At 40.2% G+C, this 23,489-nt stretch overlaps 1 protein-coding gene across 1 annotated transcript in view; it reads right to left on the bottom strand.

Moving 5' to 3' along the window:
• LOC139606793 (zeta-sarcoglycan-like) overlaps positions 1-22,270 on the bottom strand; it is a 34,428-nt gene extending 12,158 nt beyond the window's left edge. The window contains exons 1-6 of the mRNA XM_071459145.1: positions 21,891-22,270; positions 14,799-14,993; positions 11,394-11,495; positions 2,707-2,794; positions 1,345-1,467; positions 47-119 (exon numbers count right to left, since the gene is read on the bottom strand). Coding sequence (XP_071315246.1) covers positions 47-119; positions 1,345-1,467; positions 2,707-2,794; positions 11,394-11,495; positions 14,799-14,993; positions 21,891-21,929 — 620 coding nt within the window. The 5' untranslated portion in view covers positions 21,930-22,270. The remainder of the gene's footprint in view (positions 1-46; positions 120-1,344; positions 1,468-2,706; positions 2,795-11,393; positions 11,496-14,798; positions 14,994-21,890) is intronic.
• Positions 22,271-23,489: the final 1,219 nt, after the last annotated feature.

The following is a 23,489-nucleotide window of genomic DNA, read 5'->3' as shown; positions in this document are numbered from 1 at the left end:
ATTAAGCTTTAATGAATTTCTGTAAAGTCAATTACAATGAGCTTACTTCAGGTCTTCAGAAGCCCTCGCCTGGATCAGGGGAGTTTCTATTGAATGTCCAAACACTGCGCCCTCGGAGCCTGCCGATAAAATGTGCTTTAATAATTCACAGAAATTATACCTGGCTACTAAACCGTCAATGTGTCTATAGCAAATGGTACCAAAAAAGCCTTTAACACCTAACCTGCTTGGTTTGGTTTGCTGAAGCTGGTGTAAAAGCTGTCACTCAAACCCTAGTACAGACCAGGACGCTCTTTTTCCAGGCGGTCTCTGTCCGCTTCCAAGTGGTTTTATTTGTAGTGTGAAAGCAAAATGACCAACAACAGGATTTAATGATAGCAGATGTATGATCGTCTGGCCGCGAACTGTCAAGCAAGTGATCTAATGAGCAATCTGTATGAGCTGTGGCTACTTTATTAGGTACACCTGTACAGTCTAATGCAATCCCATACAACTGGTCTGCCATACAGTCTACTTTTATAATGCCTACAATGTTAATTAAATTATGTCTTGGCATTGGGCTCATAATGAGCAGTGGTTACGTTCATCTGCCCTCCTTATGTATACGAATAGGAAGGGCAAAAACAAACATTAATAACTTCATTAAGGTAGAATGTATGGCAGAGCTGTTGTATTGACCTGTGCTGGATTGTACAGCTGTACCTAATAAAGTAGCCACTGCATGTATTAATGATAGATCACTTGGTAACCATGGCAACACATATGCAAATCACCACATGAGTGCTGGGGTTTTCCTTTAGTCAGAAGCTGCAGGAGTGCTGAGCTTGTGCCCTACTCTAAATGAAACGCAGCAACCGCACAGTAATCCTCAACATAACATAAGACACCTTGTCGTGCACCTTAATATCATGACGAGGTTGTTTGTGTAACAAGCTCAACACACCTTTAACTCCTTTCCACTCTCTGATGTATCAGACAAACTGTGTAATTTGACAGTTTAGCAGATGTGACAGATTTCACACCGTCCTGCACAAACGTAACCAAGTTTGTTTGAACTGAACCAAACACTTTAGGTGTCAAAAATCTTTTTTATTTACTCTTCTATCACACAGTTAAAATAAACATATCAAACAATAATAGACAAGTCATCAAAAATGTATATAATATTTATATTGCTCAAAGTGAAATATCATAAAAAGTAAATGAGTTTTGGTATAAAAACTCAGAAATGGATGAATGTTTGCGCGAGGTATTGTTTACCCTACTAGTACCTCTACAGGATCTAACAGCTTTATATTTCTGATGTATGAAAACATTATAAGTTGACAGTACGGCACATTTTACCTGTGACAGTGAACTTTTCCGTTGTCATGACAACTTCCTCCTCATTTGCAGTGAACAGCAGTCTCCCTCCGTCTCTACTTCGTACCTCCAGCCTCTGACACTGGGCCTCTACAGCCTCAGGTCCTGCAGAAAGAAATGTTCAGGATGGGAAATTTAAAAAAACGACCACTGTTGGCAGCATTTAAGTGACATGATAAGAAATCTGCCTTTTTGTATTAATTTAGTTCTGCTTTAGTTTTATCATTAACCATTAGAGGACAGAGTTCTACCTGAAATGTTTTATTAGTCTACACTTCTAACATTAATGTTCTCTTTGTAATGGTGCTGTCAAATAAAGGTTACCGTCTGTGCTTCGGGCCTTGCAAATCAGCTTGATGAAACTATGTTTGGGCAAGTAAGACTATTAAAAATCTGAAATACTTTGTCAAGTGTTGGCTCTACAAATGAAAAGCAACAAAGCCGGATCAGCAATGCTTTTACAATAAGTGGAGACAAATCAGTAATGTGTTCTGCTGGTGAGATATATTAATTCCCACTCTCCAGACTTTGGTATTTTTCCACATGTGCATGCAGAAACTTTTAACGTCTCCCTCCCTCATGCCCTCCTCCTCCTCTCTCTACCATTAATCCACAGACTGAGACGGCTAGGGAATTTAATTATTCTCGCCAAGTTTCATCTCATTTCAGACAAAAATGCACTTTCCTCAAAAGCAGGCACTAATTTTTTGAGGAAGGTCAACTGTGACCAAAAAGTGTCATATCACCAGTCTTGTCAAATCAGCATCAACTCTCAACTTATGTTGGCTAAGATCAATAGCTATTAATGTTAATAAGGAGGTCATTTGCTTTCCAGTGGTCATTAATCATGTAAATGACTTTGGTAATTTGGACTGACTGATGGTTGAACTTGATGATAATAAGAAGAATCCATTGCCCTTTCAATGAGCGCATCAAAGGTTAGAGTCTGGATAAAAACGACAGTCTTTTACAGGCACAGAGACAATGAAGACAATTTAAAGATGAATTGTCCTGCTAATGTTGATTAAAGTCATTAATAAATAGGATTGATTGGGCAATTTACAGCCAGGGCCAGATTAATCTAAGATCACTTTAATAAGTTGTACATAGAAAAAGAGAGCTAGTCATAAGTGTAAATAAACCTGTCTGCCAAATGACACTGGGGCACCAAACTGTTGCTTTAGGTTTTAAACTACCTTCAAACCACACCCCCCGACAGTGACGCCACAGCAGGTGTTTCCCATCACCCGTCTTAGGCAAATGGCAATTGACTGTTTCAGGTGAACTATCTTCCCACTTTTGATGTGTACAGTAGTAAATGCAGTCAAGTAAGTGGAAACTCACCCACTGTGAGCTGACCGGTCAGCTGGCCATGGTTGTTTCTGGCGTTCAGCGTCACGTTCTTCTCTGATCGCAAGACCAACAAGCTGTCCTAGGGGAAGCATGAATGGGGACAGAGAAAGAGAGAGAGAGACAGAGGAAGAAAGAGAAGGAAAAAAATACATCATGTCAGTATCTTAAATCTTAACTTAAATTCTATTAGCAAGGAGCAGATTCTCCTTAATTAGCTCACCTACTTGTTTTTTTTTTATCACGATACCAGTGAACAGAGCGCTTCATGGGTAATTGTGGCTTATGACCTTTTTCATATGACAGCTGGTTGAGATCTTGCAAAAGAATCACACCATTTTAATTAAGGTAAAGTTGCGAAAAACACAAGCCGTCATCAGACAGGTTGTAGAGTTTTTTGGAAGTAAGGTTTAGCATCTGAAATGTCATAGTCTTGGCAGCCGCTCTGTAAACTGTGGTGGATGTTTACGACAATTTTACCATTGGCCATAGGTATGTGTTTGGCTGACCAGAGAGTTTGTTTAATTCCTGTACGGGCTCATCTGACTGCTCGTTTTTTCTCACCACTGAATTTTGACAGTACTGTCAAAAAAGTGAGCCTTTCCTTGATATGAACCACTAAATTAAACACATTAAGACAAAAATCAAACACATCAAAACTAAATTATCCAAAGATGAGTGATGAATGAGTAGGTAGAGTTTGAGGAGGAAGTGGGTGGCAGGGTGCTTCAGCTGAAGATGGGTGTTTTCCATCAGTGACAGGTACTGGTGCATCCTTTTCTTCACTGCAGACATTGTAACTCTAGACTTGTTCTGCTTTCTGGCAGTTTTGCATTTTGCAAGTTTATGGCTGTTTGACATTTGAATGATGGCACTTGTGTGTGTGGCTGTGTGCATGCTGAAAAGGCTTTGACTCCATGTGACTGTTTTACCTCAGTTCTCTATAATTCTTTGTAAAAGTGAAAAACAGCTCATGATAAATTTAAAATATAACTAATACCTTGAAAAGTTATAGCATTATGAGGCACCATGTAAACCCAGCTGCAAGGGTAAGGTTTCATGTGTGTGCACACACAATGTCTATTAAAAGCATCACTTCTTCATATCTCTGGTTGTGCTTTAAGTGATCAAATGACAAAACATGACTTTGTGTTCTTGCTTTATGGTTGATAATCTAAGATATGTGCAAGCTTATAGTATAAAAGCTACAGAAATATGGTTAAAAGTTAATGGCATGAGCAGAATCATGGATGTGATAGCGGGCTAACTCTGTAACAATGTGCATGTTCTGGTGACATAGGTGGTGCTGAAAGCTTGGTGGTATGGAGACATGCACTCTAAGTTGTAATTGGACAGAATGTCAAAGCTGCTTTATTATAGTACTGTAACAAAACTGTACTGACATATCAAAACCTAACCTTTTGCCTTTTTTTGCTGGTTATACATGAATGTGTGTATGTTACATAGGTAAGATGTACACTCTGATCAGTAATATCTATGCTAGTACTCTAGTGCTTATGTATGCGTGTATGTATGTGAGCTGTCCTGAGGGATAAATCAATGTTAAAATATCAAAAATTGTGTCAAGATTAAATAACAGGAAAACCATCAATGATTTTAACTGACACAATAAAGTTTATTAAAAAACTGTTTGGGCCATAAACCTAAAATAATGTGACACATCTGACAATTGACACAATGTTAATTTGAAAATACTGATTAGTATAGTTTTAACGCAGTTAAATAAATGGTACCACATACTTCTGTCTCATAATTGACTCGTTTATGGAGATACAGTCTCCACTTCAGACTCTCCCGTTTCTGTTTTTCCAGAAAGGTCAGCACTGTCAAGACAGTTTACATGTGTCAGAGTTCACTAAACCTGTACTTTACATGAAAGCACCAAAGAAATTTACTTTGCCTCCACAAGCAAATCCACTGACGGCACACAAAGTTGTTGATTTGAATTTCCGACCCCCTTATATTATATATTCAATATTAGTAGTTTTGTTTTTATATTATATTATTTGTAAAGAAAGTGACATTTTTAAGCATTTACTTACAGTTTCACATTGAGCTAATAATTATTCTATGATGCACGTTTGATTAACCTCACACTCTCTTTACTAAAGAAGCATCAAATTGTGGCAGATTATGTCAAGTTTGCGCAGTGTGTAACTTTGCAGAGGTCATTCGATTCATTTTCATTCCCTGCTTGCTCCTCTCCAATATAAATGCGCATCATGAACAGAAGTTCTCCAAGAAACACAGCAACGTGAAGAAATTTGAATTCTTGATTTGAAATATCCCTTTAAAGAGTTTATAGGTCTTAAACTGTTTCCTGAGGGGCTGCTGCTGTTGTTCTCCTCGACACTTCTTTGGGATCACATAAAAGGCTTTTTAGTCACTGCGCCTGTTGAGGAAGGTCAAGTGCAGATCAGAGTGAATGCACATAAGTGGAGCTTGTTGGTGTAGGTGCACTGGGCCCCATCAGACTGAAAAATTACCATTGCTGCTGCTGCTGCTGCTGCTAAGGCAAAGGATGCTTTCCTGCATACGATGAATAACATCACAGCTTCAAGCAAGAGCACCTCACACTGCTTCAATGAAACGGTTTAAAACAAAACAACCTCATTTGATGCTCCTGCCTCTCTCTGAGTGAGCCACTGTAAAAATAAAATGCAGACCTATAAAGCACAGATCAAGAGCATGCTGTAATCCTAACCAAATATTTGCATAAATATATTTAAATTTTAATTATATTTGACTCTTGTGCCAGGAGCTAATTTACATCCTGAGCTGAACAAGTAAATGTAAGGAAAAAAAAAAAAAAAAAAAACTTAAAAAGGTACGCTTATTATGTCTTAATTTCCTCATTCAAACATCAAATCTCGCAGGCAGGCTCTTTGCATGCAGGGTACAGCCTGTTTGGGAACATGTTTGCAGGCATATTAATTTTTTTTTTTTTCATATTAAAGGCCCCTGTATTTCAGTCTAATACTGTTGGCCAAATTAAATTGGTTCTTGCAAACTCGGTTTGAAGGATGTTCAGATCTTTAAGGCGCTGCTGCTGCTGCTGCTGCTGCTGCTGCAGTTTGCTCCAAAAAGCTTTGATTTGAAAATGTGAGAGTTAAACAAGTGGATGGTTTCAGCACTCATCTGCAGAGCAGGACGGCAGATTTGCCTCTTACAATCGACTCTGTCATGCTTGTCCAGTGCAAGTAGGTGAGACTTAGTGAGGGAGAAGTTTCACTCCAATAAAGATACACCTGCATCTGATGCTATTTATGGATCAGTCAGGGTCCCCGGAGACGATAACGAGAGCCAACAGTCTGAACAGCAGAGATTTGATTAACTGTATCTGGGCACTGTGTTGCTACATACTGCACTGTTTCCAGACTCAGACAGTAGCAGTGACAAGGCATACATAGAAATGGTAATTCAGGTAGGCTTTTACATGTATATATTTTTTAATAGAGCATCAGACTAACTGCTCACATATCCAGAGGCAGTGCACTTGTACATTTCGACTTCTGCAGTGTTGTCACTAATGGGGTGAAAGTCAGCAATTTAAGTAGAAGCTGAAGCTGGAGAGGGTTAAAAATAAATTCATTAAAAAAAAAAATCAGGCTGAATTATTCTAATATACAAATGGAGACCTAGATGTGCAGAAACCATAGATACTGTACATCCCTGACCTGCTGCTTCTCTTTATGCCCACCTACTGTTTGCATTACTGGGCTTTAACCATGTCCATGTGAATCAAAGGCTAAACACTCAAGCAGCTGATGTTTTGTTTTTTGTTTTTTTCTCTCAGCACTTTCAAGCAGACAGGAGGAACTAATGAGTGAAATCAGCATGTGTAGTTCTCAACATAAATAAAACATCTGCCTCTATATCTCAATGGCCCAAGATTTAAATTCACTGGAACACAAAAAAACAACAAATTTGAATGGATCAACCACTCTGCTAAAAATATTTCACCGCTCAAATCTATTTTGACCTTGAACAGCAGCAGACAGTATAACCCTAATGAATGTGAAAGACTTGTCTCCTTTGTGTAGTTTTTTTCAAGTGAGTGAACACAAATCTAAACAATGCATTAGCTCAATAAGATGACACATAGTTTTTATGGTAAAAATTGTATACAAATTTGGAACCCTTTTACCAAATCAGAGGCAGAGTCTGCATGGATTCACACATATTTTTGTCAAAATTTTTAAAAAATACTAAGATAAAACTTTCTAGGATCATTGAAATTTGAAAACTGGAGAGGTTCAGGAAGGAAGAAAAAGAAAACCGAACAATAGTACTGAAGCAGAGTGACTCTAGGGTGTCTAAAGCAATTTTGCAAAAAAACAACCATTACCCCAGGATTGCCAGAAACCAAAATGTTCTACCAATTACTGACAGCCACACGAAAAGGACTGGAGACAACATGTGATAAACACGTTGTTGACTTTGAAATTTCTGTATGGCCAAAGCGAAATGCCTGCTCAAACATTTGGTGTCACTAATGCTTAAAATTGTCAACACAGTGTTCTGTTGGCAGGTGGAATTTCAAGTGTGACACAGATTTCAAAAAGCATGAAATTACAGTCACTTTGTAGCTTTGAGTTGGGTGAAATTTAAAATGTCAAACTGATCTCACATGCCTGAAATTATAGTATCATGTCATCATGCAATTGGAGCGGTTGTGTGGCAATCATGTAACTGAAATTTTAGCTGCAAACTGGATTTCAAACATTTGATATCTAGGCTGTGCTGTGGACTCTTTTTCATGATCCTCAATTTGACCTCTTTTTGTCATAACAATTCAAATATGCTTGTGCTGAGCTGTCTGTAAAAGTCGACAGGTAGGTGGATGGATGGACAGAGAGACTGATAGATAGACGTGCATTGGGGAAGGCCCTAGAGTGAAAAAAAATAATGTACAGAATATTTCATCCATCAATCTGTCAGCTCTGGCAGATGGCTCAGCAGAGGTGTTAACTAAAAGCTGCAACAAAAAGAGACCAACATTAGTCTCACAAATTAAAACAATCACAATATTGAGGGCCTGCACTCCAATTTCCACTTCAAACAGGAGAGTCACACAATATCCATGGTTTTTGTATGTGAAAGAAACAATGGGGCCCTAATTTTTTAAAGTGGAAAGTGTTTAAAATCAACTCTAACTTTGAAATTTCACCTGCCAGAGGCACACAGTTTCCAGATCACAAGTTTGGAGAGGCAGTTGTGACCTCTTGGATTCACATACCACTGTGCACAGCATTAACACCAAAGTGATTGAGCCTGCACTTTGCCACCACAATGTGAGAAATACTATGACATCATTACATAACATGGGTAGAACTTGGCAATATTGTTTAAAACAACATTATGATATTATGAACAGTAACTTTGCCATATCATTATGAAGAAAGACAGAAAGACATGTTTATAATTCTTAGAATTAGACCTGCATTAATTGCTTTTTTGACCACTTGCGGGTAGCACAAGCTGGAAACACAACACTGACATATTATTACCTTGGAAAGGTCATGGTGAACTGTCAGCAGTAAACAGAGACACAGAGTAACATTAGAATTCATTTGGAGGTGTGTTTCTGGCCACCTGGCCAGAGGAAGTCCACTGTTCACTTTCTTTTTAAGTCTCTTTTTGGTCTCCTCCAACTCCCGGGGGAAATATCTGGCTCTTTGGCTGCTCAATTATTTTCACCAGCGAGTCTGTCTGCTGTTTAGTGCTGGACAGGTAGTGTACAGGGGATTTTAAAACATTTTCTCTAGACAGTTGCCTGGAGCAGCTGGAACGAAGCTGATGGGAGATGTGAGAGTGAATAAAAACACTTAAGCTGGAAAACCAAAACAATGAACTGAAAGTCCCTAAAAAGCTATATAGAGCTGAGAGGAACGGCAGAGCTAAGTGATTATAATCAGAGGTAACCCCTTTCACATGCAAGTAGTCTACTGAGTCCTTGTTAAGATTTTTTAATCAATATATCATCACATACCATTTTGTTGTCAGTAACAAAACTTTGGTATTATATTAACACTGGTAAAGAAAAATGTCAGGCAATACCCAGCCGTGATCATCATAGGAAAAACTATGTTGACTAACAAAATCACAAAATAATAATAAAATTGATGTTCAATTCTATTGTATGTTACATGTTATATGAGACTAAATTATTTACACATATTAAACAACATAATATAGTAAGTATAATTCAAATTTGAATCAAAACTGTATTTTGTAAAAATGATTAACTCATTATGTCCAAATCACCACAATAAGGTTTCACTGTATGGCTTAATAACTTTGTGTATTTTGTTTTTTAGCTATTATTGGATATTCCTACTCATTTATTTATGTTTTTATTAATACCGCCACATACAGCTTTTAAGCTTACAGCCTTTGGCTTTGTGATTAACAGTGTCTTTGGTTTCGTTTCCTTTATTGTAGGTGTATTTGTTGATCTGGGTGGCAAGCAGCTGCACGCCATTGCCAATGCAGGGATAAATGAAGATGAAATATTGACTAATTGGACTGAACTGAACTGATAATACTTAAGTGTGGCTACATACAACAAGAATAACAGTGGTCTGTAAAACTGACTGACTGCAAATTACAAAATATGTCATATATATGACGGCACTCAGCACAGTGTATACCTCCGCCAAGGCCAAACATTTTCTTCAGATCAGATAATCATCTGGATCTGCACCAAATTTTACAAACTTATAGATCTCAACACCATTTACATGATGAAAATGTCAAAAGAAAATGCCCTCTCGCAATGTTAAGGAAAAGGAAAACAAAATTCCTGGATCCACACATTTAATGGGTTCTTTAATGGCCCATGCCATAGCCCTCCACCAACTTTGGTACAAATCTTTTTAGTACTTTCTGCATAATCTTGCGGACAAACAAAGCAATGAACTAACATGGGTGAAAACATAACTTCCTTGGCAGAGGTAAGTATGCATCACCACAACACCATTCAAATAAAGTTTTTTTGGAAAAAAACTCAAAATTTTTATCTTTTGTCCTGCAAAACTATCGAATACAGTTATGTTTGTTACAAATCTGGCCTGGATTGGCACCAATGTAAACTCCATGTGCAAAGTTATTAGCGCCCATTTCACAACATGCTACTGAAAGCACTGATTTCAGAGGCTACTTAGCCCGTTATTTGCTGCCAGCTATCAGAGTTACAGCCAAAGACACTGCAGGAGCCATTTCCACTTGGTATTCACAGATTATGGCTGCAGCAATTGAAGAAGATTCGAAGCACTGATTGATCATGAGAAAGAAAACTAAAGCTACTTTGAATCCAGCTACTTATCTGTATAGCACCTTAGAATATATATATATATATATATATATATATATATATATATATATATATATATATATATATATATATATATATATATATATATATAAATAAAAATACTATATTTAACTTACAGTATCTCTGGTGCACTACTACATTCACTGCTGTTTGTCGTAATGGCTTATTGATCAATGGTGGTTATCTGACTGAAGAACAGCACTGTGCACTGTGGTGTAAACTCATTGGATAACCATAATCCCTGCTCTCTGAGTGCTTGACATATTTCCTCAGGTAAGAAATATTGAGTGACCCACAGAGATTTTTGTCCTGCAAATATCTCTGGTGCCAGTAGATAAGGGGGCCACTGCACAGCCTGTCTGTAAAACAAGACAGTAAAAATGTCTGCAGGTGGTATTGCACCGGGGGATGAAATATTGGCTTTGTCCAATGTTCGACTTGTGTGTCTGCTATGGCCTTGAGGTGTTGGCTATTGCTAAGTGCACAAGTGTTATATTTAAATCAACATTTAGCTCCAACTAGTACATCAAAGGGCAAGAGTGGGCAATTCCAAGTTGTTTCTCAATCTGCTGTGGCAAATTGTACCCACTATCGAGTCACTTCCTCCATCGACGTCCCTCAGAAATCAAATTTACATGGAATCCCAGTTTCTAGTGCTTGAAATTGCTTTCTGCACCATGCCTAATCACTGAAAAAGTGGATGATCCAACTGAGCGTCTGTGATTTGTGTGGGAGAAGGATATTTGGATCAACTTTGCACTGGCGCTGTGTTGGTTAATCTACTAAACATCAAAGAGGAGAAAAGAGGAAGAGAGGAAGCAGAAGAGGGGAATTTATTGCGTGGGCTTGATTGGAAATCCAGCAGGGGGACTCTGGTCCCTCTGTAATCGTCTGTAATCTCCTGTAGGGTTGTATGTGGCCTGAGAAGAGCCGAGAGGCAGCCTATTACCCATTTCCTGCTGATGGGAGGCCCTGATAGTGCACTGTTAGGGGATAACAGGAAATGAGGAGGACGCGGAGGGGAACACCAGACAGAGAAAGGGTGTAATCTCTCCTATCCAGGCACAAATATGAGGCAACATCAAAGTATCCTAAAGTTAGAGCTCAGAGAGAAGTAGGCCTTTGTTGTTGATGAATTGATCACAACATCCTCAAAACTGAGGGATCAATACCAGCTTGTCTGCAGCTTTGGACAAATCTTTCTCTGCGAGAGCTTTTCACATGTGTTTCAGTCGATGGTAGTTATTCCTAGTCTGTCAGTGCTACAGAATACTGATCAACAGGCAACTGGAACTTGGTGAGAAGAGCAAAGGGAGCAACTTACCCCTCTGGACTGGATCTCGTTCACGTAGAGAGGCAGAAGAAACTCAGAGATTCCCTCCAGCCGAATCCCATCCTGGTTCAAATGGAGGTTTCCCATTCCATCCTGAAAAGTAATCATGATCATCAGTGATGTTGTGGTGAGCAGTGCCGATTTCCCTGATTTGACTCAAAGGACTATAAGCCTACTGAAAGCATAAAAAACTGAATCCTGCTGTCGCTGAGCTGCATTAGATGGAGCAGAAGCTGCTGTGTGCCAGACAGGCCGGTGGACAGGCAGCGGCGCTGAGTGACAGGGAAGAAGCAGGACATGACATCGAGGTGACAATGCCACAGACACTCAGCTCTGTCAGGGTGACAGGCTGCATGCAGTGGGAGGCAAACTGGAGAGAGCCAGGCTAATCTGGGCATGAATGTTGGAGATTCATGGAAATGATAAAAGAAAGAATGAGATTTATCATACAGATTAATGAGTTGGCTCAGTACTGATGTAAACATTACTATATTATTCTTCTTATTAATGGTGGTGGTAGAAGTAGCCCTCATGGAAATATTTTTGCCATTTGTTTTTGAGGCCCTTAGAGTGATTTACAGGGAGATAACAGTATAAGACACAAACATCATAATAATGAAAGCTCAGTTCATTCACTTAGTTCCAGCTCAGATGTTAGAGCCACAGATCCCTGTTACCTTACATAAAAATGATCACAACATGATTTTAATTTAGGGAAATGAGAGCAACAGTATCAGTGTTTTATTTGGCACTGGTAAATACCTTGAGTTGAAGGATGGGAACTGATGATGTTGGATTGGTGCATCACAAACTATATGCATTGACAAACTGACTGAAAAAGCCTTGCAGAAGCAAGTCTTAAAGGACAATACCTGTGTTTTCAGGTTTTAGCTCCTTAACAACAAATCATTTGTACCTAACATTTGGTTTTTAAGTACAGGCTGCAGATTAGATTTACTGTATTTTTACCGTAGGTCCAGTGTGCGGTATGAAAATCAGGTAGCAGGCTCTTGAAAGTTGTGTATCTATCATTGTGAGAATTATGTCTGTGTTGACTTTTAAAAATTTACTGCAGTCTGTTATCTGCAGTAAATTACCTCATAATTGCAATGTAACTTTGACCAAAGTTAAAGCAAATTTAATGTTCACCGTTATAAATTCTACGGGTCAGCCAAGTTTCTAGAGTCTGCTTCTTCACTGTCAATTTGTGAAGACATGAATGGAAGGCAATGGCAAAAAAGAAAGATCCCATTTAAAGGGCACTTGTGCCGTCTTTAAAACAGTGTCTATTTAGTGGAGGCCTCATGCTTCATTAGTGTGTATCTAAATGTCATCACAACTGTTCAGCAATCCTGCCTTTCAGTTCACCATATCTGATCATGTTGCTTCTCTCTCATAAGTTAAAGCCCTTTGTTTTACACTTAATTTGATCCCTGATTCTGTTTCAACAGAAAATACATCATGTTAAGGGCAAAGACTAAATAAAATGAGGCATGATTCTGTAGCTTTATGGCACATTTTTCACACTGCATTTATTCAGGACCTGATTTTGGTGGTAGATAATTCTGTAGAAATTGGATAAGGTTATGCCTTGCCACACCACGGCGAGCAGAGTGAAGTTTGAGAGCAGCTTTGTGAGGATGTGTGTGAAGAGACGGGCCCCAGAGCCAAGTGTTTAAAGCGTCCACAGTGCTTGCAGCACAAATGGATGGAGATGGTGAATTACAGAGTCGGAGTGCAGCAGGGAGAGCTCCATCATACATGGTAGAGAGCCAGGGCCGGGGACAGACAGGATGACAAAGTCAGAGGAGCAGAGGAGGTGGGTGGTGCAGTGTGCAGCTCTTTGTATGTCAGCAGCCAGACGTAAAAGTCACTCCTGTGCTGGAGTCGAGGTGATGTAGTGGGCGGGAAGAGCTGAGTACACGCTGCAATCAGTCAGACGAGTAGGTGGTGGTAGGACAAACAGGAGGGCGTTACGACAGTCCAGTCATGACGTGCTTGAAGGCTTAGATGAGCCCCTTAGTGTCAGTGAAAGAAAGAAATGAACAGATACAGGCAATGTTTCTGAGGTGGAAAAATGACAACTGGCAGGTTTTGGTTTGTGAGGTTTAATAGAAAAGTGGAGAGTGAAAGAAAACACCCAAGGTTACCCCGTTGTCCTTAACAGGCAGACAAGTTGTGGAGTTTGCTTTGGGAATGATGTGGATCGGCCTTGTCACTGCTGAGCTTTACAAGACCACTAAAAGTCAGGACATCTTGGCCTCTGCTGCAAAGATTTGGACTTTTCTGTCTCTTGCACAACTCCTATCTTTATAGAAACTGTTAAACTATTTCTTAGTTCACATAATAGCATAGTTTTGTATTTTTCACAGGTTGTCTTGTAGTTTTGCCATCTTCCCCATAAGCACAGGTGGTGTAACATTTGTCTTTAAGATGAAATTTCTCATGACTTCTGCAGTTAAGAGAACAATCTCATTGTTATAACTAATGTTTTAAGGCTGTAGCCATTATCAAGTTTTGTGTTTGATGCGCTCTGATAGTGGATCACACGACTGTCTTACCAGAAATACGGAGACAGTGACTTTTGATGTTTTAGAACAGAATTTTTTAATGCTAAAGATTAATGCTTCATTCCAAATTGTTAATGTGTCCACGAGCAAAACGACTTAAAGTGGCAGTAAGATAGACAACTATTCTCCAATAGCCCTTCCATTTCAGTAAATGATCATCAGTGATAACCTTAAAATCAGGAAACATGTCAAGACACACAGTAGCTGCTAAAAACGGAATATAATCCCAGTCAAAGGGGGTGTAGCTCAGCTTGTGTTTTCTTATTGAGCTTGGTGAGTCCTGGGAGACGGGGGATCAGGGAAGTACATTTTCTGGAGCGACACCAACAGCACTGATAAGGTCTTTTACTCATGACACAGATTGATGGGAGGCGAAGGAGTAGGAGGAATGATAGCAATAGTCAGGGGACGCATCCGTCACAGAGGGAGGATGCTGCCATTCGGAGTTTGTTGACAAAATGGTAAATTGTGTGCATTGTCCCTGAAAATGTCACGGGAGCTTGCAGCATCTGTCTGTTTGGTTTTCATCCGAGATTAACTCATTCTGTGTCAGCCGGTCCCGCTGCCAAGTCTTCTAATTCTTTATCAAATCCAGATGAGACAAAGCACAAAACATGAGAGACGGTGCCTGTAACATTTCAAATGTTCCTGCATGAATAACGTCTTCCAAAGAGAGAGAGCAATAAAAGTAAAATAAAAAAAAAGGAACAAAGAAAGATTATAGCATAAAGCTGCGACATAAAAAGTGACTACTTTCTGAATGTACTGCAACTTTATTTGCCCAACTGACTCAGCCTCATTTTGGACAAGGCCGTGCTGTACTCACCACTGAGAAATTCATGACTTTTATGATCCAGACAGTGAGGGCCAGGTTAACTATCATGGTGACCAGGAGCAGCAGCAGGAAGAAATAGAGGCATCTTTTCCTCCAGCCGTACAGACCCACTGGGTAGACGGCATCGCAGCCTGGTCGCTGGAGGTGCAGGGACTGGGACGCGAGGATAAACTGCTCCTGGGTAATCTGGAAAACATAAACACACACACACACACACACACAGAGGAGCTTCTATGTTAGTCGGCTGCCAAGGATATATTAATTTCACAGAAGCAATCAGATATTATAAGTGGTTATTACCTCACAAGCCCTACTAAAACTGAGTGAGGTCATGCATGACTGTGTTACTGTACAATTTTTGAAAAGTGGTGCTACCACATACAGAACAAAAAGGTGCTGTACTGTAAGATGGACACAGCCTGAAACACCCATGCTTGCTAATCAAATGGAGTGCAGGAAGATTTCAATTTGTAATACACATATTTTGAGAAAACAATTACGTTGTCTGTAACTTTAGTGATCACATACCTGGGCCGACATACTTTAAGAAGCTGAACCAGTAGCAGGGTAATCCATCAAGCTGTGTGCATTAAAGACAAGGTCATTTGGCTAACTTTATTTTATCTAGAGAGATACCAAATGAGAGAGCCCATTGTGTTTCATTCCAGTGCAGGAAAGAGGAATCACCAGTCAAGATTCAGTCTGACAAGTTAGTGATCAGTTTTGGGAATAAGAGGCCCGGAGGTGGAAAAACTCCTACACAGCAGTTTTTCATTTCCTTGTTAAATCAAACAGAAAACTAAATCTAGATATTATGAGTTAATCATAGTTATCCATTTTACAATGAACATTCATTTGTATGGATTTAATAACATGTCACAGCTTTGTTTTCAATCCTAATTACTTGTTGCCATTCTGTCAAACTGGATCTCTGTGTCCACAAAGAAAGTGACCATGACTGACGGCTTCCTGCAGCCCACCTGCTCACTGCTCCCCTCAGCTGGAGATCTCTATAATGTTACTGCCCATCAGCGTTTCACAGGAAACTATTTCACACAGCACGCAGCACGCCGAGCAGGCTTTATGGACCCGTGTCCACATGAAGATGTGAAACTGTTAAAGAGGGTTGTCATGGCAGTCAGTCCAGGACAGGCTTCACCTCTGAAATTTCACATTATGAACAAATTTAGGCTGCTTTTCTTCCACTATAGTGGAGTCATGAAAACATGAGGTGAATTATGAGATGCCAGAAAATGCTCTCCACTCTGGCTGAGAAACTGAGTGCCTGCCAGCCACTGAGAAGCTGCTACATGCAAGCTCTGATCTGAGATCAGAGAGGATGATGTCTGTCAAGTGCAGGTTGTCCAGGCGAGGGCGAGCAGTTGCTGTTCTCCAGCCGATCGTGACCGCGAGCTGACAGTGTGAAACTGCTCATCACAGGTTGCAGGGGCTGGCTGAGCTCTGAACTGTTCTGCTCAGCTGTTGTTGGGATGGATTCGCACTGAGGCAGCCTGCCATCCCACTCCTCTTGCGCAGATAATGAATAAAGCAAAGTGCCTGCTCGTACAAACCGAGATAAAATGTCCAGCAGCAGCAGCAGAATGTTTTATTTTGTCAAACTATGTAAAGAATTTCTTTTAAAGTTTTGAATACTTGCACAGGAGCAAATATTAATTCATAATGTCAGTATAAAATGCTTTAATTGCAAGAAACACATGCCCATAATTGACACACCTGAGCACAGTTTTCCCCAGAGGGACACCAGAAGTGTAATGTACCCATAACTCTAGTCAGAATCTATGTCCCACATGCTTTATTCACACTCAGCATTAGCATAGTCATTAGCATAGGACGCTGATGGCAGGTATCATTAAATTGTATGTTTTCATGACAGGTTCTCATTAACTGTGGCAGAGCAAGCAAAGACTCTTGAGTTCGGAAAGCTAAAGACTTTTGCACAGGAGGACCTAAATTACTTCACTGAGGTTTAATTAAGAGCCAGGACACAGAATCCCAGCCTGTGGTGGTATTTATTATTGTGGCAATGAATCAATCTCTGTCGAGGGCCGGCAGCTGATAGATTTTAGTGATTATAGAACCACAGACACTGAATCCAGTTTTGTAAAAAATGTTATGACTGTGTGTATGAGGCAGTGTGCGGTGTATCCGCTGGTAAAAGTCTGGTGCCAGAAATAGGCATGTGCCCTTCAAGCTTTCCAGGAATTCATAGAAACACCTGCATTTTCAGACACTTGCCAATTACAGGAGGTTTTACTTTGTGGCTGCAACCACATTATTTTCATGAGTGATTAATCTACCAATTATATTCTCAATTAATCACTCAAACTGTAAAATGTGATGTTCTACAGCCCAAGGAGACATAATCAAATGTGACAAATAATAAAAGCATTTAATTTACTATCATGTAAAATCAAGAGAAGTGGCAGATTTTCATGTTTGAGGAGGTGGAACTGGATGATGGTTGACATTTCTGGATGAAAAACGACTTAAATGAATCCTAACAGTTGCAGATTAATTTTATGTTGCTTGATTAATTGATTACATGACTAATCCTCGCAGCTCTAGATCCATAATAGAGCTGGAACACTGTCTTGATTAATCTATTAGTCGATCAACAAAAAAATGCACATGTGATGAATTTCTGTCATATGAGAGAGTAAAGTGGATTTTTCTTTGGGTTTGGGCTGTAAATTAGACAAAATAAGCAACTGCAGTGTGTCATCTTTGGTTCTGGAAGATAACCGGCATTATTCACTGTTTTCTGACATTTTATAGACAAAACAATTCTTCATTTAGTCATTTTTTTAACTGATGATGCAAATAATTATTACAATCACTGTGACCAGTCAAAGTGTGAGGACCTTTTTTGAAAAGAATAACATCAACAAAATTTTGGTAGTAAGCATTTTACTCAAGTCAAGTATTTCACTGGCCCATTATTCAGTTGTTTCAAATTTTACAAACACACAAAAACATAATATTTGGACAGTGCACTGGAGCCTTGATTTCCAAATCCTTTCCATTATTGACACTATTGCTGGGAAGAGCATGAATAACTGGACAATCTCTTAACTGGCCAAGAGTCTCCACAGCTTCATCACTGCCTCACAACTTCATCCACTCCTTAAGTGACTGTTTGCTTGGACAAACTGTTTAGGTCACATCTGCAAGTGGTGGCAGATGTCTTACAAATGGATGTTGTGACTTTGCAGCAAAATACAAATGACCCATATCAGTGGCCTAGAAATGTCAGTGATTCCAATTTAACCGGCGATACAGCTGAGGGACAAGAGCATTATGAGAGGTGCTTACACAGAGGCTGAATACAAACTCTCAATGCAGTGTCACAGAGGACTTCTTCACAACTGCAACTTCCCACAACGTAGGAAAGTGCTTTACACACAACATGTAGTAAAACCATAAACTGAGATACCACTGAGCAGACAAGATCGAACGTCCTCACACTTAACTGGAATCGAAGCGAAACTAAACTTATATAAACATTCAGAAAAAGGAGTTTAAAACCAATCTACTAGCCTACAGCCATGCCACTGCTGGACAGATTTGGTCTATTTTCAAACCACTGTTGCTAGGGGAAACTTCAGCACTTGTAATTTCTATGGCAACCCACTGTTCCCAACACTAGTGGATCCTGTGATTTCTTTGCAAGAGTTTTAATGCATATATTACCCTGCTCGAGTCATGCCTCCTAAAGCTCGGTTATTCACGGAGCAAATGGAGGAGTGCATAGCGGCTGGCGTTTTGTCAATCTGTCATTTCAGCATGCTGGTCACAGCTGACTCTCACAAGCACGCCGGACCGGACTGATCAAGATGTCCAACTGCAGCGGCTGTGAGAAACTACTTTGACTTTTAAGAAACAAAGCATTGATTACAAAGCAAACTGTGTAGGCACGTCACACTATGTTGAGTCCCATTTATCACTTTGTCAGCTGTAGGAGGCCTGACAGTTACCTCTTAACATGCAAAAGCATTATAAAACTGCGCAGGTACTGAAATTTTGTTGTCCACATTTCAGGTAAAGCCACTCCAAAACTCTGCTATTAATAACTTTGCACTTTTAAAGCAACAATTATGGAAACAGTTGTGATATTCATTAGAAAATAGGAGCAGTGTTCAGTGAGAGGTCACTGCAGGGACAGATGGACACTTAACGACTGTCTGGGGCTTCATAAGAAACCTACGAGTAAATCTCTTGCTGACCTTCCATAATTTACTGATGTTGCAATTAAAAAAAAAAAAGTAAGATTTCTATATAGCTACAGCAACCAGTCACCTCTCAACAATCTGATAATAGAAAATGTATCCTCTATGATGAAGCTGGCTTCATAGTTAGGGATCACAATTAGGTACCGTGGTCCAGCCCAATGACTGTCCTCTGCAAAAACTCAAAGATTCACAAGCTAGTGGAAGAAGTGAAACTCCCGAGCACTGAGCGAAAGAACCGTGGCCAGTGAGTCGTCTGTCACCCTGTTTCTTGTGTCAATAGATTATCGTGAACAGATGGGTCTGAAATCTACTCAATGCTACGGATGGTTTACCACCTACAGTCATGATTACATGTAGTTTTTATTAATAGAAACCAAACACCTACACGGCAACTTGCTTCTCTAAGGTACAATAAGCTATAAAAACTGAGCACTGAGCTGGAAAAGTCCTTGTGGATTTGTTGCATGACCATATTTATCTTTCTATATACTCTCTATGTACTCCATCAATCGCTTTGAAGTTATCTGTCACTTTCATTTTTGCTTTGGGGGGGTTAGGGGTGGGGGTCCTTAGAGCTTTGACTACAGACGTTACAGCTGGATCCAGCCAAAGCCAGCAATTACCCAGTAGTCCCTACCCACTGCCAGCACGCCTCATCTTCACCAATTAGCGTAGAGGGTGATATTCTACATGCTGTTTTGATCAAACAGTGACATGCTGCAGAGGCAGCAAAATGCAGCTGAGAAGCCCCTAATGAAAGAAAATGAGACGTTATTAATGCTTGATAATGTTAATCAGCAAATCGGCAAGCACTCTCTCACTCAGCAGTGGCACGGGGAGTCCCGCAGGCCCGCCTCAGCTGGAGGTAAAAAAACATTTGAGATGCACTAATGACTGTAAAGCTTGTACTCATCCATTCACATGTGAACAGTGCACAATCGCTGAGGCAGCAGCAGGGGAAACTAATGGACACAATCATGCTACAAGTCTGACAAGCCATATTAAAGCACCTATTTATTTAGGTTCTGTGGGCTTCTTAGTTTGACAGAAAGCCCAATCAAAGAGACAGAGAGGCCTGAATGCACCACTGTAACTGGGAAAGCCAATGAAATTTCTCAAACGTGCAACTCAATGCATTGATGTAACCATTTCACATTTTGTCGACGTGACAATCAAGCATGTGGGTGACGCCGCCGCTGTCGATACGTCGCTCCACTCGGATGTGAAATCCGATTTTTGTGGCTCCATCATCTCTGGTGGAGAAACAATATCGGCGGAGCTCGTCAATGTCTTCATCTTTTGTAGTTGTGGTTGCCCTTTCTTTATGGATGGATGGCAGAGCACTTGCTCCAACTGAAAGCAACAAGGTAACTCCGCTGTAAGTATGAGAGCGGCAGGGATCAAAGATCTTCAATAAGTCCGGCACAACGAAAGGTCGGAGCTGTTCAATCAGAGCACACAGCCAACAAAGCCCAAACATCACAGGGCGTTTGAAGGGAGTTTTCAGAGAGAATTTCCTTTTGCTGTTACACGCCGCGCCGCTTTTGAGGACACTTTCATGAAACATATTTGTACTTTTGCAACACAAAAGTGTGCAACAAACCTCATTGGCATTCTGCACCTCTGACCTTTGCATCATTTATTAATGTCGAGATGTGGTTTTGTTGAGTCTCAGATGTTTGCAGCTCTGTCAGTTCCCTCCTCAGTGTTGATGATTGCTCTGGCAGGGTGGGGGGGGGGGATGACAAACTGCTGATGTAAACAGACAGACACTTCTCCACAGCGCACTAGCTTTCCTTGCTAATCCCTAGCAAATCCTTAGAGAGCCAACAGGGCCATTTTGGACAGCACCCCATAGGCGTCATTTGCATTCATCAGTCGAACGCACAGGGGAAGTGCCAGCGTGAACACAGCACTATCAGGAAAAACACTGTCACAAAGCATCCTAAACAAAGCGTCTGATTTAAATGGAGAAAACCGCTGATTCTCACTCTTTAAAGTCACCTTCCTAGATTCAAGAAAAGCATATGACTCACATTAAACTGGAAATTAGCAGAAAGTGACAAGTCTGCAAGTTAGTCTACGCAGGAAGTGCTGGATCAGCTCAGAGCCAGCGTGAGCAGGAGTGATTTCTTGACTGATACGCTTGACCCAACCACTGAGCCCAGAGCTATGTGTGTATGAGTGTGTGTGTTTGTGCGTAGCGGACCAATGGATGGAGTTGAGTTCCCGGCCAAACAGAAGCTCTGCTGTTTGAGTTTCTGACACTGAGCTGGTGTTTTTTTTTTTTTGCACTGCAGCACAGAGACAAGATGCACACACTGTACCCAGAGGTTACTGCCTCCCCTGCTAGACTGGAATGATAATGAGAAAGCATGCAGGCAGAATATTCATTGGCTGTCACATTACTGTTTTTCTTGAAGAGAGAGAATGCATAGAACATGAGGTATACTGCAAGAGGGAGACACAGGACTCCAGGCAGGCCTCCTGAGGTGTGTGAGCCGCGGCCACTGGTTATTCATCATCATCATATTCGCGCCTGAAGAGAAATGCAACCACTGCAAGACCGAAAGAGCCAGCGGACAGTTTCCATTCATCTTTCATTAGCTGGGATTTCAAACTGAAGCACCTGTTGCAGACAGAAACTTGATTTTTGAGCAGAAGAAAAAAAAAAACAACACAATATCTAGGTAAAATGAACAGTTACACCCACACTTCTGAAAAACTCACTTTACTGTTGCTAAACCTGATTTCAGTGCCAATTTCTCACCCACTCCACCCATAAACTCGACCGTTTCCATTTAAAATGGTGTCAAATTGGTTGTAAACTCACCTTCAGCGTCTCTATGTCGAGAGTAGCCGACTGCTCCATGTCACAACTCCTTCGTCCCGGTTACATATTTACACAAAGTTCAAACAAGCGGAACGCACGGACATTCAGCCGCCAGCCGCACTTCTTCACTCCCATTCACAAAAGACAGCACATAAAACCAATGCTTTAGCCGAGTGGGATTTTTTTTCCTACATATTAAGAGTACATTCGGGTTTTTTTTTAAGTCTTCTGATGGACCGTGGTCGATGCTGACACTGGCTACAGTGTAACTCGTGGCCCCGGGCTCAGGTGCTCCCGTCCCCTCCTCACTTCATGTTCCGACAGTCGATGAGACGAGTCGCCCTCCTTCAAAACTCACCGACGTCAAGTTAGACAGAATCACACTCACTACTTCCGGTAGCGATTTAAACAATAAAAGTCGCAAAAAAATTTGCACAAACACTAAATACATCTTTATTTTCTTTCCCAACCTTTCTTTCTTTCTTTCTTTTTAAATGTTTTATTGTGTTGTTACCTTTTCACAATTTTATTTCTCATGTGCATTGGTCTAAACTGCTTTACTATATACATTTTAGACATGTACTGCACCTGCATGACAAATAGAGGTCAATTGCAAAACTGCACAGCAGGACAAAGAAACAAAAATAAATAAATACATCTCAACCTTCACCTAATGCCTTTTTAACATTATGCAACATTTCAAAACTAAGCTCACTGCTGTTGTAAGGTAACAAACCAAAGGTTGTTATTTCAGGTGATTATTTGGTGATATTTCTCTTAAAGACTTCAGTGTGGTAAAGAATGACATCCAGTACCTTGCTAATCCAGTGCATATGTAGGAAATGTGGGTGTATTTCTCACAGTTGTCATCACTGTGTCATCATTAGGTTACATTTGTGCCAGTCTAGCCTTGTTCACCTGTATGAATTATTTTAAAACTACGGATTTACTGCTACCAATGTCTCATCCCTTGGAGTCTGAAAGAGTACGTTTTGATATGTTTTAGATGAACCCGCTGAATGAGCTGGAGCAAAAATGACCTGCTGGGGACCTATTCACTTCTCATTCCTCAGTCGAGGTCTTCTTGATATTGGTATTTGTCTAGCCAATGAAACACAGATACATTTAAAAGCACTTCGCCATGTCTTGAAGAGAAAATGACAACTTGATGAAGAAAACATATTGAAGACACAATCTGTTATGAGTGGGATTAGGGAGTATGATTGGCAGTATGGTTTTTGTTTTTTTTTTTCCATTTGCCCTAATGTAACCTATAGCCTTAGATTTATTCTGAAAACAAGGGATATGTAATTTCCGATTTTGTCATGGTGAATTCCAGCTGGCTTGGCAGAATCCAAATCTCACTTCACAGAAGATGCGCCGGTGTTAGGACTTCATGAAGCCACATTCAGCTGCTGAGAAAAAAAATCTGTGTTTTTCTCTTTTAGGTTGCCATACACAGGTCATCTGAAAATCACTACAAGAAAATAAACTTCAGCCTCCAGAGAGTACATAGATAGATGATGTTCAGCAGTGATACATCAGTGTTTCCTCCACAGACTATAGATTTAACCGGATTATTCTACAGCTCAATCTGCT

Source organism: Trachinotus anak, unplaced genomic scaffold, assembly GCF_046630095.1.
Source record: "Trachinotus anak isolate AG129_WGS33_773 ecotype Australia unplaced genomic scaffold, CSIRO_AGI_Tana_v1 ptg000023l, whole genome shotgun sequence".
NCBI classification, from domain to species: Eukaryota; Metazoa; Chordata; class Actinopteri; order Carangiformes; family Carangidae; genus Trachinotus; species Trachinotus anak.
The sequence above is the reverse complement of the archived record's forward strand: the minus strand, read 5'-3'. Positions and strand labels throughout refer to the sequence as shown.